Genomic DNA, 17,327 nt, shown 5'->3' on the forward strand with positions numbered 1-17,327 from the left:
ATGAGACTTTCTACTTTTGAATTTAATGTATGATATTATCTTTATAATAAATATGAATTACACGAATAATTTATTAGCATATTTAGAGAGTAAAACTTTCATGTATGATTTTTTTATTCTTTTTTATTATTTAGCGTTTTATATTTTATAAATTTGTGTTTTATTACACATATCTATTTATTTTTTGACTAAGTTATACATTTATTTAACTCATATTATTTGAAAATTTTTATTTCACATGAAAATATGGGGCATCAATATTAATTTACAAAAGATAGATTCTGATATAAATAACTATTTAAAATATGTAATTTTGAAAAAAATAGAGAAAGATAAACAAAATCGTTAAAATGTAAAAAAATTAGTATAAGAATAATTGATATTGAGTTTAATAACAATTTTAGTTGTTTTATTTTAACATTAATATTATAATTTTTGTTAAATAATTTAATAATTGTTCGTCAGTGTTCCATTTAAATAAATAGTGATTTAGGTATTGCAAAAATCCATTATCCTGTTATTCTATTATATTATTTTTCCTTATGATTTGTGTTTGAATGAAAAAACATACTTTCTGACTTGAGAAAATTGTCATTATGTCAAAATCACAATAGAAGTGCATTCAAAAGTGTGACAGATGAGTGAATATATATAATTTATTGTCGTATTGCTTTTTTTCTATTATGTTTTGCTTTATTTTAACTGATAAATACTCATAAACCTAATGATATTTAAACGCATTTAAATATTATCCAAATTTTGTAAATATGTTTTCAACCATTAGTCACCCATATGCAAATCACACACCTAATTATCCCAAAAGTATAACTCGAAATGAATTAGGCCTTGTTTACTTGGCAACAAAAGAGGAAGTGTATGAAATACTTGACCAAGAATTCAAAATATAAATACCATGAGAAAAAGAAGCAAGATCTTTGGAAAATACTATTATATATTCGTATTTCCTCCTAAATTAAATAGTCATCAAAGAATTTCATGTGAACATATTTAGTAACTCATGCAACATTGCTGCTTCGGCAAACTTAGTTTTACTATTGTCAAGACATAATGTTTGAGTTTCGTATTCAAATATTTTAGCATCACAATACCTACAAATAAAAATAGATGCTAATTGATGAGGTTCATCAAACTATCAATTATATTGAAATTCAGCTGCAACATTACACCAAATTAAGAAAAAAAGTATAACAAATGTTACAAAGATTGTCAACTATATGGAAGACCCAAAGTTGACAAAAATAGTTGCATATTATTCATACATACTATGATGCATCGATGCTCACATGAATGTACTATGTCTTTGTTTTTTCCCTAACCACAACCAAATTCTAAACATAACGGTTCGATTCCCATTGATTGCAAGGAGTGTAATTATTGAGAGGAAGATTGTTGTGCGCAATAATTGTCGAAATATGACCTATAGCGACGCACCGAACATTGAACGTAGTCTTATGGCGTCATTTGGCGACACATAAAGTGCTCAGCGTCGCTGAAATAGCGAATCATGTGCGTTCATTTTCCCCCATTTATTTTGGGTTATTTGGCGACGAAACAAAGCTAACGCGTCACGAAATGTAAGCAGTTGACGACATAGAACACACTGAACGTCGCTGATACGTGGCGGGAAATTTTCCCACCAACATTCTAGGTCCTTTGGCGACATGACTCAGTTAAAGCGTCGAAGAAAGATAATCCTAGAGCGTCGCAAAATTAGTTAATCTTTTCACGATGCGTAGCAAGCGTTGCCGAATTTTTTTGATGGAAAAGTTATTTCATTGGTACATTTAACGACGCATCCTATACTCAACGTCGCTAAAGCGTGGAGAGTCCTTTCGCAACGAGAATCATTGGCCTTTGTGCGTCACCGAATAGCTTTTATTTTTCAATATCAACGAATGTAAACGAATTGAGCCTATTCATGAGCTTTTTGGACCGACTCAGAAAATATTTAATTTGAATTCAACTTAACTTAAGCTCAAATTATTTGGGTCTATATATAGTTCTTGAGCCGATCGCGAGCTTTGATATCTTATTAATATATATTAAATAAATAAATTTCAAGCATTTAATGATTCGAATAGCTCGAGAGCAAAATATTTTACATTTTTCAACTTTGAATCGAGCTCGAGCCTGATTATATGTATTACAATCTGAATTCGAGCCATTAATTTTTCATTGTATAGCTCGATTCATTTCATTACACATCTCATATTAACATCTAAACTTAATATATTTTCCATTATTCCATTAAGTTTTAAGTGTGTCTCATGAGTGTTCAAACTTTTGTTAAAATCGGAAATCAGAAATTCAAATCGAAAAAATTAGTAACGGAATTGAATCTAACCGACAACCGAGTTTTTTTTTTTTTATTATTTTGGATACAAATGCTAAAAATGAAATTTATATTATTAGATTTCAGATTATGTGTCAAAACCGAACATGCAGAAAATATCCAAAATTTAATTAATTTAATAATTTTTTTATATAGATCATATATATTTTATAAGATAATTTTTAGTGAATCAAATATATGTTTGTTAATTTTTAGTTGATTAATATTTATTTAATTCATTTCGATCTTATATTTAAATGTTTTATAAAAAATTAACTGAAAAAATAATATATTAAATTTATAATGAAAAACTTTCCACGATTATAAAAACTTTTATTTCATTATTATTTTGACTCATATTCAGTTTTTGTTTCGCAAAAGTTATTATTTTATAACTTATTTTTTATATGTATTATATATATATTTATTTATTTATATACAAAATTATAATTTTTTTATTATGTTTGTATTATTTATTATAAGTATTCATTCTCCCACTATTTCTCCCCCAATTTTCCCCGCCTTATAGAATCTCCAAATCTATACCGCCTCATAGAATCCTCAAATCAGCGTGATCATTCTTCTCTTCTATCCCCAAATCTCTCCCGCCTCATAGAATCCTCAATCATCGTGATCGTTCTTTTCTTCTATGGGGAAGTGGCTTCAAGTGAAAGATTTTCAGAGAGCTGTTGTTAATCAGAAGAGGCAGGGCCGGATTTCATCGACATCGAATCTGTTGAGGTGAAGAAAGCTGCATAATTTTAGTTACCCAATCTTTGATGGTCAATTTTTAAACATTTCGATTGAGTATATAATTACGCACTTTCTATTTCAAATATTAAACCGTTTTACCTAAGAATATTGGGCCTTCTTTGTAAAGATGGGGAATGGATACGAAACGCCTCGTTTCGGAAGGATGATTATCGGTCCATATAGTGTAACTCTAACCCAAGAAATGTGAGCATGCCAAAACAAGGGAAAATCTTTTCGTTGGTGATATTCTTTCGAGAATAGGTGATATTCTTTCGAGAATAAAATAGCTCGAGCAATTAACTTTTTCCCGTTGCCTTTTAAGCTTATAAATGAAAAAACAGAATAGTTATCAGTCAAATACATGTTCAATGCCAACACATATCTTCCTTGAAAGCTAATGACAGATACTAGCACATTAGAAACTCATTTGGTAAATATAGACATGAAGAAACACAGTCTCAATGGACACAGACCACGGAAGCATACTTGTAGCAAAGAAAAAAATGAAATCTCAGACGCAAAGTGTAAGGAATTGTTGTACAGGAAATTAAAATATTAAAACATTATAATGTGTGTATCAGAAGTTAGTGTTGTGTCCGGTATTGTCAACACTGTACACAACACGACAGCGGAAATTAATTATTTAACACACAATTATAACTTTAATAAATTAACACTAGATTTAAATTATGCACAAGTACGAATACTTGTGCGGTGCCTCATGGCAAAAAAATTCACTAGAAAAATTATGTAAATCGTTTACACCAAAAACAACAATACTAGTGAGAAAACAAAACCAAATTCCTTGACACTCCAAGGAATTAAAAATGCATCAAAACAAACCAATAAAAACTAGATGCATAAAATAAAAAGCGTGTTGCTTAAAACCAAACGACGACACTCTTCGATCAACACTCTGCGTCAGTGTTGTTCTTGAGTGTTGGCAACACCAATCGGCAACACGGTATAACAGTGAATCAATCACACAAACTTTGCACAATCTGAACTCTGTATGTGCACTCCCGAAAAACCTCCAGCAGATCCTCTCCACAACAAAGTGATCACACAATCACACAAAAACGCCTCAACAAAATATAGGTTCGGCTTTTGTATTTTTCTTCTATGTATGCGTTCTTCTGCCGATCTCACGAAAGAGTCACAGCAAAGGACTCACACGAAAAGCTTCAGCTCTCCAACTCTCTCCTCAAAACTCTACTGCGGCCGTCCATCCTCTATGTATATATATCCAATGCTTGACCTAGAAACACTTCCATAAAAGAGTCCTAAAAAATATGGAAACAAGATTTCATTAGATATAAAACTCTTTTAAACAAAGATAAAATATCTTGGAGATAAAAATCATATTAAAACAAATCATATAATATCTATACATATATCAATCAAGATCTTATCATATAGAAATTAGTAAACCAATATATTATCATTTAGAAATAAATCAAGCAAGATTTGATAATCTAGAAATAAATCAAATAAAATCTTTTTAGTCTAGAAAGGCAAAATCTTAAATTGATATTATCAATTTAACAAAATAATAAAGGAATAAAATATTCCTTTCAATCTCCCCCTTTTTGCCTTTCTGGACAAAACATTCAAAAATGATAATCTTGGTAAGCATCACCGTCATTAAGCTCCCCCTGCCTTCTCCCCCTGAGTCAAGGTTCGTTTCCCCCTGAATTGAACATGTAAGAGCACTGATGTTGTTGACAGTGTTGTCAACACCATCATTAAAACACCTGAAAACATAAAGAATAAGAGCAACCCAAAAACAACATTAAAGACAGAGAATAAGTTTTCATTCAATCTCAGCAACTCCAGATGCTTCAGCATCATTGTTTTGCATTTTTGGTCCTCATACTCCCCCTTTTTGGCCAGAATGTAAGCCAACTTCCAAAAGCAGATTATACTCAGCTATGTGTAGAACGTGAGAGAAAATTATAAAGATATATCAGGAGTTAAGCACAGAAAAAAAACCACAAAGAAATCACGAGAGTAAGAAAGATTGTGAGGGTAAATGAGAACAAGCAAGAGTAATTATCAGGCATTTAACAACAACAAAACATATTTACTCTTAGAAAAGAAAATCGATTCAATCCTTCAGCTCCAGAGAATTTGCACGGTGAAGGTAATATGTTCGAAATTTACCCAAAACACTAATTACGGTTCTATCCCAAAAACAAATAGAAAAATTGATTCAAACTCGTGTTACGACGATTTCAAAAGAATATCCTGTGAAAACCCACGTCGCTTATAACCCACTGACACAAGTAGTCAAATAAATTCAAAATTTAGGTAATCAAGGTTTTCATCAACCGTCATGAGTCAATACTGATATGTCACTGAACACGATGAATTCACGAAACAAAAATCAATATGCATGTCCTAAATATGCCTCCAATATGATGAGATATCGAAATGTCAGACAGTGTATACATTGTGTTGTGTCTGAACTTGTTGTTGGCAACACCTCCAGGCAACACCACTGAGTTTTATTCAAACTTCCATAAAATTCTTTTGAATCAGAAATGGTAGCTCCCACACTAGAAGAACGGTCTTCAAAGGACTCCCCTAGGTAGCTTTTTCCATTACTTTTTACTTAGAAGTGGTAGCTCCCACACTAGAAGAACGGTCTTCAATGGACTCCTCTAGGTAGCTTTTTCCATTTTCTTCTAAACAATTTTTTTATTTACCTCTTTTCTATTTTTCTCCTTTTGCTCACATTTTCCAAGTCATCTTTTCACTTTAGACAAGATCGCGATTTTCATGAATGTCCTCAACTACTCAATGCCTTGGATTTGAGCAAAAACTATTTCTCAACATACGATTGGAAGTATGAACACTCAGAGGGTACCTTTCAGAAATTTGCCTTCACTGTTCAGTCATTACACAAATAAATAGGATGATTATACAGTATGCCTAACATCCTAAAAATAGTCATGCACAAACGGATGTTGTCTCTGGTGTTGGCAACACCATGGACAACACTGAACAAATGTTTAAAGTACACACATGCTGAGAGATTTCCGAAGATTGGAAAATCTCTCAAAATCCAAAGGTTTCGTGAATATATCATTCAGTTGATTCTCAGTTCTAACAAATTCCAGTCGAATTATGCCTTTTTCAACCAAATATCGAATAAAGTGACGTCTTATATCTATGTGTTTTGTTCGAGTGTGTTGAATAGGATTCTTAGAAATGTCTATAACACTTGAGTTGACACAATGTACCATCATTATTATTGTTGGGTTCAATTTGAGACACAAAACACGAGTGACTTACCTGGGAAAACGTGGAGCTCATGCATATTAAACCAATCATTTTGCGGTAGTCCACATTTTCTTTGTTTCTTGTTTGCACACCATCATGTAATTCACCAATGATTTGTGATGATGGATGATTCTTCTGAATCTTGCTGGGAATTTCTCTTTCACAATTAATCACCACATCATCATTATCATTGTTATCATTATCCACAGTTTCTGTTCGGTTCAGAGGCGGTGTTGTGCTTGGTGTTGCCTCACTGGTCTCAACACCAGACTCAACACTGTTTCTGGTCAGTGCCTCACTTATATCCAGCAATTCTTCTACATCAGTCTCCGGTGTTTTAACTGTCAGATCTGCAAGATCATCAAACACAACGTTAATTGATTCCATTGTAGTCATAGTTCTCAGATTAAATACACGATAAGCACGACCATTTGTAGAGTATCCAAGAAAAAGACATTTATCACTTTTTGAATCAAATTTAGCTAGATGATCTCTATCATTCAACACATAACCTACACATCCAAAAATATGAAAATAGTTAAGGTTTGGTTTTCTTCCTATTATAATCTCATATGAGGTCATTGTAGAACCACTCCTTAAATAAACATGGTTGGAAATGTGACATGCCGTATTTAAAGCTTCGGCCCAAAAATATTTTGACACATTCTTAGAACTAAGTATGACCCGAGCCATTTCTAGGAGGGTTCGATTTTTCCTTTCAGCTATGCCGATTTTTTGAGGGGTCTTCGGAGATGAATAATCATGAGTGATACCTTTCTTATGGCACAAAGAAATAAAATGAGAATTTTCAAACTCCTCACCATGATCGGTTCTTATTTTAACCACCCTCATATCATACAGATTTTTTATCCTAGCATGCAACTTCTTAAAAGCATCAAATGTATCTGATTTTTCTCTAAGAAAACTTACCCAAGTAAAATGAGAAAAATCATCAACACAAACAAACGAATATTTCTTACCACCCAAACTCTCAACATCCATTGGACCCAGTATATCCATATGCAAAAGTTCAAGGCACTGTGTTGTCCCAAAATGTTGCAACACCGGGTGCGCAACACGGGTTTGTTTACTTTTCTGGCATGGACCACAGACATACACAACACCTAAATTTAAATTGGGCATACCTCTCACAGCATCAAACTTACGCAGATTCTTCAAGGTATTGATACTCACGTGTCCCAGTTTTTGATGACATATGTCTAAATCACTCACCTTGGCACTTCGGCAATCATCACCTTCTCCCAATTGATAGCAATTTTCAGCAGAACGAGTACCTGACATTACACAAACATTGGCATCATTAAAAACTTCACAATTAATTTTATTGAACTTAACATGTAAATCATCATCACAAAGTTGACTTATGCTTATTAAGTTTGAGTTAAGTCCTTCAACATGTAGAACATTGTGAAGTTCAGGAAGCCCATCAATGTTCAGGGTTCCTTTGCCTACAATTCTTCCTTTGGAACCACCACCATAGGTTACACTCCTACTTTTTATTTCAACATAATCCGTGAGGTGTTCTTTAGATCCGGTAATGTGGCGTGAGCACCCACTGTCGAAGTACCATGCACCTGCAATGTCAGTTTTTAAAGAAGTATAAATGATATTGCATCGAATAACAGTTTTAGGTACCCAAACTTTCCTTGTGGAAGATTTCTTGACTGTGGTGTTGCGCCTGGTGTTGGACAACACGGTGGGCAACACCTGATTTGATTTCCAATTCAGGTAGTCGTCTCTTAGTTTGTAGCAGAAGGGTCTGATGTGCCCAGGCTTATAGCAGTAGTGGCAGATAAAATGTCTCTTTCTTTGCTTTGGTTTGGACGTTGACACTGGATTCTTGATTTGTGATATCTTCACCGGAGGATCAACTTTCAAAGGAGAGGAAGAAGCTCTATTTTGTTTCGGCCTTTGTTCCAATGCTAGATTTGAGATTGGCAGATTCTCCATAGGAGGGTTCACCATTAAAGGGACAAAATTGTCTTTAATTCCCTTTACAAACACAGTTGATTTTGATCCGGAGTTGGAAGATTCACCATGTTCATATGCGCTTTCAACATATCCAAGACCAGTTCTGCCATCCTTTCCCATTGTTAGCATTGAGTCAAGTTTTGACGAACTTGAGTTGAATTTTCCAATAGTCTTTGAGGCATTCTCAAGCTCATCCTTGACTTTGCACAATTCAAGATCTCTTTTATTCAATAAGACTTCGAGTCGAGACACAGATTCTTTCAGATCAGTATTCTCCTTGGTGAGGATCAAATTTATTTTATTTCGTTTGATCCAATCTTCGTATAGCTCCTCATACATAGCCTGCACACATTCAAATGTGAGTTCATCAGAATCATTATCCTGGATTTCATGATTACCTGAGTCACCGTGAGATTTAGCATTGAGACACAAGGATTTTGAAGTGGTGTTGCGGCCCGGTGTTGCAACACCAGAGGCAACACCGTGCGGGTTGACTTGCAGCCAGCATTTTTCCTTCAAAACAACAATTTTCGTGGATAGTACGTCCATTGGGATTCTGTTAAATTTCCTGTAAAAAAAACAACAATAAACCAGAATCAATCACTTAGTGTATCAAGCGTTGGCTCTGATACCACTTGTAAGGAATTGTTGTACAGGAAATTAAAATATTAAAACATTATAATGTGTGTATCAGAAGTTAGTGTTGTGTCCGGTGTTGTCAACACTGTACACAACACGACAGCGGAAATTAATTATTTAACACACAAATATAACTTTAATAAATTAACACCAGATTTAAATTATGCACAAGTACGAATACTTGTGCGGTGCCTCATGGCAAAAACATTCACTAGAAAAATTATGTAAATCGTTTACACAAAAAACAACAATACTATTGAGAAAACAAAACCAAATTCCTTGACACTCCAAGGAATTAAAAATGCATCAAAACAAACCAATAAAAACTAGATGCATAAAATAAAAAGCGTGTTGCTTAAAACCAAACGACGACACTCTTCGATCAACACTCTGCGTCAGTGTTGTTGTTGAGTGTTGGCAACACCAATCGGCAACACGGTATAACAGTGAATCAATCACACAAACTTTGCACAATCTGAACTCTGTATGTGCACTCCCGAAAAACCTCCAGCAGATCCTCTCCACAACAAAGTGATCACACAATCACACAAAAACGCCTCAACAAAATATAGGTTCGGCTTTTGTATTTTTCTTCTATGTATGCGTTCTTCTGCCGACCTCATGAAAGAGTCACAGCAAAGGACTCACACGAAAAGCTTCAGCTCTCCAACTCTCTCCTCAAAACTCTACTGCGGCCGTCCATCCTCTATGTATATATATCCAATGCTTGACCTAGAAACACTTCCATAAAAGAGTCCTAAAAAATATGGAAACAAGATTTCATTAGATATAAAACTCTTTTAAACAAAGATAAAATATCTTGGAGATAAAAATCATATTAAAAAAAATCATATAATATCTATACATATATCAATCAAGATCTTATCATATAGAAATTAGTAAACCAATATATTATCATTTAGAAATAAATCAAGCAAGATTTGATAATCTAGAAATAAATCAAATAAAATCTTTTTAGTCTAGAAAGGCAAAATCTTAAATTGATATTATCAATTTAACAAAATAATAAAGGAATAAAATATTCCTTTCACAAAGAATTAATATTTCAACTATTGGTGAAAATACTTGCTGAGAAATAAAATCATTTTCACATAATGGTAGCAAAAGAACATTCAAATCTTAATTTGTTGTTCCTAATTGTCATTGTTCAAGAATTTCAATTAACGACATTTTGTTTCTTAATTTCTATGTGGCCTTTGTATTATATATTGAACTACAATGTATGTCTCATGTGTGTAAGACATGACTACAACATCTTTTTCCATTGTTTTATTTGGTTTGTCGATAAATTTTTTAGTAGTTTTTTGAAAATGTTCGTGGATCATTTGTTAGAAGTTAATAATTTGTTCTTTATTTAGTAATAATGAGATAGACAGTAATGTATGGAATCTTGTTGATGTTCATGTCATTGAATGAAACTTAATGTATATATTTGTTGACTCTAGTTTTTCAGAATGACGATTGACAAAAGTTGGATGAGTGTGACGAATAGAATCTCTCTCGAATATAAAAATGGTGTTCGAACATTTGTAACACGAGCTATCAAGTACATCAATGAAGATGGGGAAATAATATGCCCATGTAACACTTGTTTGAATCATCTGTATCAGCCGTTGCGCTTAGTAGAGATACACCTAATAAAATATGGGATACAACAATCATACAAGTGTGGGACTACGATGGTGAGCAGTATGAACATCCACCGACAGAGCATGAAGTTTTATCTGATAGTGATGATCAAGATAAAATGATAGACGTTCTGGCTGATTTGACTAGACCAGTAGAGATAGGAGAATCCAGTGAGCCTATTCGACATCAAGGTTTGCGAACTGATAATTTCGATGATATGTTCAAGGAAATTGAGAAAGAATTATATTCGGGATGTGTAAATTTCTCGGAGCTTAATTTCTTGGTAAAATTAATGCATGTGAAGGTACTGAACAAATGGAGTAACAAATCTTTTGATATGTTACTTAAGTTGTTGAAGCAGGCATTTCCTCAAGCATTATTACCTGGCTCACACTATGAGGCAAAGAGAAAGCTAAGTGAACTGGGATTGGGGTACGAGTCAATTCATGTATGCGAACATGATTGTGTTCTTTTCTGGAAAGAGAATGTTGGGCTTCAAAATTGTCCAGTATGTGGAGTGAGTAGATGGGTTGACAAAAATACGAAAGGAAAAAAATAGCAAAAAATGTGATGCGATACTTTCCCCTAACTCCTAGATTAAAGCGTTTGTATAGTTCTAAGCACACAACAAGAGATATGAGATGGCATGATGCTGAGCGGCTAAAAGATGATGGTGTTTTAAGGCACCCCGCTGATGGTTCTGCTTGGAAGATGTTTGATGTGAAATTTCCAGCATTTGCTATGGATCCTAGAAATGTGCGTCTTGGTTTGGCAACACACGGTTTTAATCCATTTGGTAGCATGAGCACGACTTATACTATGTGGCCTGTTATGGTTGTTCCATATAACACACCACCTTGGAAGTGTATGAAGTCTGAAAATATGATGTTGAATTTATTAATACCTGGACCGACATCTCCTGGAAAAGACATGGATGTGTTCCTTCAGCCACTAATTGAAGAATTTAAAAAATTGTGGGAAGGCGTGAATACTCGAGATGCATCGAGTAATGATATTTTCTTGATGCGTGCAGCAGTTTTGTGGACCATCAATGATTACCCTGCATATGCTTTAATGTCTGGATGGAGTACAAAAGGGTATAAAGCATGTCCAACTTGTAACGAAGAAACTCCTTCCAAATGCATAAAAAGTAAGATAGCATACGTTGGGCATAGACGTTTTCTTCCTTTAAATGATCCAATGAGGCGAAGCAAACAATTTGATGGTAATGTGGAAACAAGATCTCCACCTAAAGAATTAACCGCTACAGATATTTTAGCTCAATTAGAACATGTGCATGTTGGTCTTTCTGGAAAGCATAAGCAGTATGGAGGTATAAAGTGTAAGCGTTCGATTATTGAGCTTAATTGGTCGAAAAAAAGTATATTTTTCCAGCTTGAATACTGGAAATACTTACCACTTCGACATAACTTGGATGTAATGCACATTGAGAAGAATGTATGTGATAATGTTCTCGGAACCTTGTTGAACATAGAAGGAAAATCAAAAGACACAGAAAAAGCAAGACTAGATCTTCAAGACATGGGGATTAGGAAAGAGTTGCATCTCTACAAAGATGGAAATAAATGGAAGAAGCCACCAGCAACATATTCATTCAGTGTTGAAGAGAGACACTTATTTTGTCAATTTATCAAATCGGTGAAGTTTCCGGATGGTTTTGCCGCCAAGTTATCAAAAAACGTCAATGAGGTCACTGGTAAAATATTGGGACTTAAGTCTCATGACTGTCATGTTTTGCTCCAGCATTTATTGCCAACAGGAATCAGGTCATGCTGGAAAAAAGAAGTTCGTGAAACTATCATTGAGTTGTGTACTTTCTTCCAGCAAATATGTGACAAGACTTTGAACGTCAGTGATCTTAAGTTGTTGCAGACAAATGTTGTTCTTATTTTGTGCAAGTTGGAAAGAATATTCCCTCCAGCTTTTTTTGATATTATGGTCCACTTGATACTTCATTTACCACAAGAGGCAATAATGGGTGGTCATGTGTATTTTAGATAGATGTATTGTATTGAGAGAGCTATGGGTATTTACAAGCAATATGTTAACAATAGAGCACGTCCAGAGGGGTCGATTGCTGAAGCTTATATTGTTAATGAGGCTTTAACCTTTTGCTCTATGTATTTTCAAGATATTGAAACCCGATATAACCAACCAGAAAGAAATATGAAAGGGTGAACACATGCCCGTCTCGAGTTCTTTCCATATTCAAGCATGTTGGTCGACCTTTAGGCAAGAAAGAGGTCAAAGTTCTTGAGCCTTCGTTACGAAGTAAGGCAGAGTGGTGTGTTTTAAATAATTGCCAAGAAATTGAGAAATACCTTGAGTAAGTCATCTATAACTTTTTCAGTTATTGATTTTATTTAAATGCATTTTGTTAGTTAATATTATTATTTTAAATATTACCCAACTAATAATAATATTTTAAATATCATGTAGGGAGCATCGAAATGATCTAATAACTAGAGGAGTGCAGAATGTTGAACAACAACAAGAAATTGAGTTTCCAATGTGGTTTAGAGATAAGGTAAGTAAAATAACATGTTCAAGTTAATAAAAAAAATTGTTCAATTCTAAATAATATTAAGTTGCATTTGAATTGAGTTATTTCATATCAAATAATATATTTTTATCATACTTCTCTAACATTTTTTAGGTTAATGAAATGCGAGAAGCTGGATCATATGTTGCCACAGATGAATTATATGCATTAGCTAATAGATCCAATTTCACTGTGTACTCGTACTCTGGTGCTATTATCAATGGTGTTAAGTCTCTTGTGGAACAACGAGATGTGAGACGAACCACACAAAATAGCGGTATTCTTGTACCAGAAGTAGAGGGGCAAAACTTTTATGGCGTTCTTCAAGAAGTTATAGAGTTGTATTATTTAAAAGATTGCAATGTGTTGATATTTAAGTGCAAATGGTTTGACACTGATACTAGGAAGAGAAGAATTCAAGTAGACAATATATTCACGAGCATCTATACTGGGGCAGAATGGTACAAGAATGATCCATTTATACTTGCATCGCAGGAGAAGTTAGTATATTACTTGAATGATATCAAGAATGGCCCAATGTGAAAATTGGTGCAGTCTTATACACCACGTAATCTATGGGACTATCCAAATGTTGAAGTTGAAAATGATGTTGACACAACTAGTTTTGATTCTCAAGTAGTGTAGGAATTGAATTCACAATCATTGCAATTTTTGGTAGAATTACCAGAGTTAGAGAATACCAGCTTCCATCATGATGATGTTGAACCAACCGAGGTTATGAATATCGATCATTTGTTGCACAATTTAGGTGATTTTGTAGTGAGTGATGACGATTTTGAAGACGACACATTAGAAGAATATGAAGAACAAGATAACGGTACTGTTGAAATTGACGAGGATGATGGTATTGAAAATGAAAATAATGACACTACTTCAGACAAAGTAAGAATTATATTTTTCATATTACTTTCGGTTTATATATACTCTATATTATTGTTCATTTGTTCAATGATTTTAGATGTTATTAAATTATTCGTATTATTAATTTTTTTAATATATTTTTTTACAGGATGTCTAGTTTGAATGCTAGTGGTTCTGGTACTGGAGAGGGTTGATCGGGAGGGGATGGAGGAGGCAGACAGACAACATGGAGACGACAATCTTGTAGTAAAGTTCTTGAAAAAGCATTGAGAAAGCGAAAAAATGATAAATTAGAGGTTGAGTTTGAAGAGTATACAGGGGGTAGTGTTGGAGAAACTAGAAAATGGTTTAATAATTTGATAGCTCAAATAGTCCGAGATACAATATCTACTCGTATTACAGCTTGGGATGATGTCACTTTGGTTGAAAAACAACTCATCTTTGATCGTCTTGATGTAAGTTTGGAAATTTACATTATGTTATTTTAATGATATAATAATAAGAATTTATGTATTAATGACTTGGTTTTTTTTTTTTGAAAAACAAATTTACATATTCAAAGACGAGTGTGGTGAAGGCAGAGGTAGAGCGGCTCGCCATGAGAGCAATTCGAGAACGAAGATGTAAGATGAGGAGGCACTGGAAGCAACTCGACGGGTTGCAAAATAAAGATGCACCAAAGAGAAAGCCATATAAGGGAGTAAGCCAAGATGATTAGGATTTTCTTTGTGATTATTTTGGAAAGAAGAAACAAATGGTTAGTAATAATTAGATTAGTTGATAAATATTTTATTATTACTTTCACTAATTTATTTTTTATTTTGTAGGAAAAATCCGAGAAGAATACAAATAATCGGTTTTGTAGACCACTTGAAGGCGCTCATAGATCGAAGACTTTGGTTCAACATTATCACGCTGCTGTAAGTTTTATTATAAAACAATATTTATTTTTACATTTTATATGATAATAACTGTTTTATTTTTTAAGGCCGATCCTGTGACGGGATAGCTTCCGAGTGTGATCGACACCTTTGAGAAATTGTTTCACAAAGGAGGGAAATGGAAGAATGATTGGGCATCACAAAAGTATGTAAGTATCTTTTACTATTTTTTTAGGAGAGCCATGAATATTAATTATTTTGTTTGTGACATACCAATTTTTCCCTCTCGATGTATACGTGTCTTGGTTTTCTTATGTTCATTGGTGTATATGTTTTCTGGATTTTGTTATTGGTGTTTTTGAGTGTCATTCCTTCGATTAGTTTGTTTATTTTATTCTTTTGAATTTTTTGGCATGGTCAAGCTTCTTTGCTTGGATCAGAGAAAATAATGGATTGAAATCCATTAAATGCTTTATTATTTAGTTTTAGAGCATATTTTCTTTTTTTCCATTATATTTTTAGTAACAATGATTTTTTTAAATACTAATAATTTAATTTATTTTAAGGCTGAAATAGTGAAAGTTTGATCGACTCAGCCAGAGGGTGAAGTGTCTGTCTCTACTATGGATAATGTGAATAAGCCCAAAGATGTCAATATCATGACGCAAGTCTTAGGCTCACGCTCTCGCTACGTCAAGGGTTTAGGTCCAGTACCTAAACTATCTATAGTGGGTGGTTCTAGGGCCACAAACATCAGCTCAAAGTATAATGATGATGGTGTAAAAATTATGGCTCTACAACAAATGATCGATGAGCAACAACAGACTATAGGTGAGCAACAACAAAAATTTGATGCATTATTGCAACACTTGCAACAGGTCATTCCTGGTTTCTCTTTTCAGCCTCCATTGACAGGCTCTTCCACTTGATCTCCTCCATCACTTCCCTCGCCTCCAACAATGACTATGTAGATTTTTTTTATTTATTTTGCAACAACGACTATGGAGTTTTTTAATTTTGCAACATTATCTAATTAGTATTTGAGTTAGTTTGTTTTTGGACATTATTAGATTAGTTTTTTTATGTTGAGGATCGAAGTTGAGTTTAGAGGGGGGGTGAATAAACTCTACTCGTTTTTCTTTCTCCTTTGATGAGGCACTAAAATCTTGTTAGAGATAGTAGTTTATCTTGTGCGTATACCTTCACCTAGATTACAAAAATACGTGCGGAAACAATCTGATGAAGTAGTAGAAAAACAATAATAACAGTAGGCAGCAGTTGTTTATGGAAGTTCGAAGATGAAATCTTCTACGTCTCCCCTTCTTTTGTTTTCAGAAGGTATAACTAAAAGACTTTGGATATTACAGTACAACTCTTGTACACACCCACTTCAGAAGGACTTACACCTTAGCCTACTGAAACTCTTAGTTACTCAACTCACAAATAATGTGATACACAAAGTTCTGAAAAAACTCTTTTCAGATTACAATCTCTTTCTGATAAATTATGTATTTTAAAAGATTGTGAAGAATGTAAGAATCAGTAGCACAAGATGATCTTCAAAAGATCAGATATTTTGCTATGAAGCGTGTGCTACTTTTCTTTGTGTTGAACTCTAAGTGATCAAGGAATTTTGAGGTTGTCTGTTGAGTAAAAGCTTTGATCCTTGAAAAGATATTATGCGAAGTGTTGTGTCGTGTAAGGATTTGTTCCACGAATATATAAGCGACTGAGTTCAACGTTCATAATCAGAAGATGTCTTCAGATGACTGATAGAATCAGCTTTGTTACCAAAAATGGTTCTTGCATAAAAGCTATAAAACAATCAGTTCTGTTTTATACTAAACTTGGTAAAGTGCATTAAATGACTCTGTATAGTATTTAATGCTGCAATTAATACTAGTACTTGGAGTTTTAACGGTAACATTTAAAGTAGTCACGTTAGGCAACATCTTCTACTGGTTTTGTTTTTTTATCCTTTCTACTGCTTTGGTTTTGCAAGACCAATAGCTTCTGATCTCTAGTTAGTCTACTGTTTTTTTAAAGAGTGCTGCCGGTCTGCTGATTTTTATTTACATCGCCACAATTAAATTCATGTCTATCAATTTCCCCCTTTGTGGTGATGCCAAAACCTAAACAGTAGGAAAGCGTTAAATAACAGATAATCATGTGTCAAAAGGATAAAGTTAATAAAGTAACAAAGTAAATAATCAATCAGTTCCAATGTCCCTGTAAATGATTTCTTCATCTTGAGGATCCTGAAATCTTCTATCTGAAGGTTCAGCCTCTGATTGCCTTAGAGTAAATAATCAATCAGTTCCAATGTCCC

General features: G+C 33.7%; 2 protein-coding genes across 9 annotated transcripts; one reads left to right on the top strand and one right to left on the bottom strand.

Moving 5' to 3' along the window:
- The first annotated feature begins 2,875 nt into the window (after nt 1-2,875).
- Nucleotides 2,876-15,982, top strand: LOC140831490 (uncharacterized). 8 transcript variants are annotated; one of them, XR_012117882.1, is made up of 8 exons: nt 2,876-3,094; nt 10,489-13,019; nt 13,133-13,220; nt 13,350-14,138; nt 14,266-14,874; nt 14,945-15,037; nt 15,106-15,207; nt 15,565-15,982. XR_012117882.1 is itself a non-coding variant. In XM_073195252.1 (2 exons), exon 2 carries the CDS (start codon nt 11,243-11,245, stop codon nt 12,692-12,694), a length of 1,452 nt encoding a protein of 483 aa, XP_073051353.1. In that variant the 5' UTR covers nt 2,876-3,094; nt 10,489-11,242; the 3' UTR covers nt 12,695-13,126. The 8 variants fall into 8 exon arrangements, 1 of the variants encoding a protein (XP_073051353.1); XR_012117883.1 differs by having other exon boundaries at nt 14,266-14,817; XR_012117884.1 differs by lacking the exon at nt 10,489-13,019.
- Nucleotides 6,284-7,802, bottom strand: LOC140812626 (uncharacterized). The gene is made up of 2 exons (XM_073170947.1): nt 7,537-7,802; nt 6,284-6,741 (listed from the first exon to the last, which is right to left on the bottom strand). The coding sequence occupies exons 1-2, from the start codon at nt 7,691-7,693 to the stop codon at nt 6,314-6,316; spliced, it is 585 nt and encodes a 194-aa protein (XP_073027048.1). The 5' UTR covers nt 7,694-7,802; the 3' UTR covers nt 6,284-6,313.
- Nucleotides 15,983-17,327: the final 1,345 nt, after the last annotated feature.

The sequence above is a fragment of the Primulina eburnea genome, chromosome 1 (genome assembly GCF_022965805.1).
Source record: "Primulina eburnea isolate SZY01 chromosome 1, ASM2296580v1, whole genome shotgun sequence".
Lineage (NCBI taxonomy): Eukaryota > Viridiplantae > Streptophyta > Magnoliopsida > Lamiales > Gesneriaceae > Primulina > Primulina eburnea.

Bases quoted from the DNA above. Each gene is read 5' to 3' on its own strand.
- LOC140812626 (XM_073170947.1), bottom strand. From the start codon at position 7,693: ATGTCAGGTACTCGTTCTGCTGAAAATTGCTATCAATTGGGAGAAGGT. The intron at 6,742-7,536 runs GTATGCCCAATT...ATGATCTTGCAG, and splicing joins TAAGTTTGATGCTGTGAGAG to ATCTGACAGTTAAAACACCG.
- LOC140831490 (XM_073195252.1), top strand. From the start codon at position 11,243: ATGCGATACTTTCCCCTAACTCCTAGATTAAAGCGTTTGTATAGTTCT.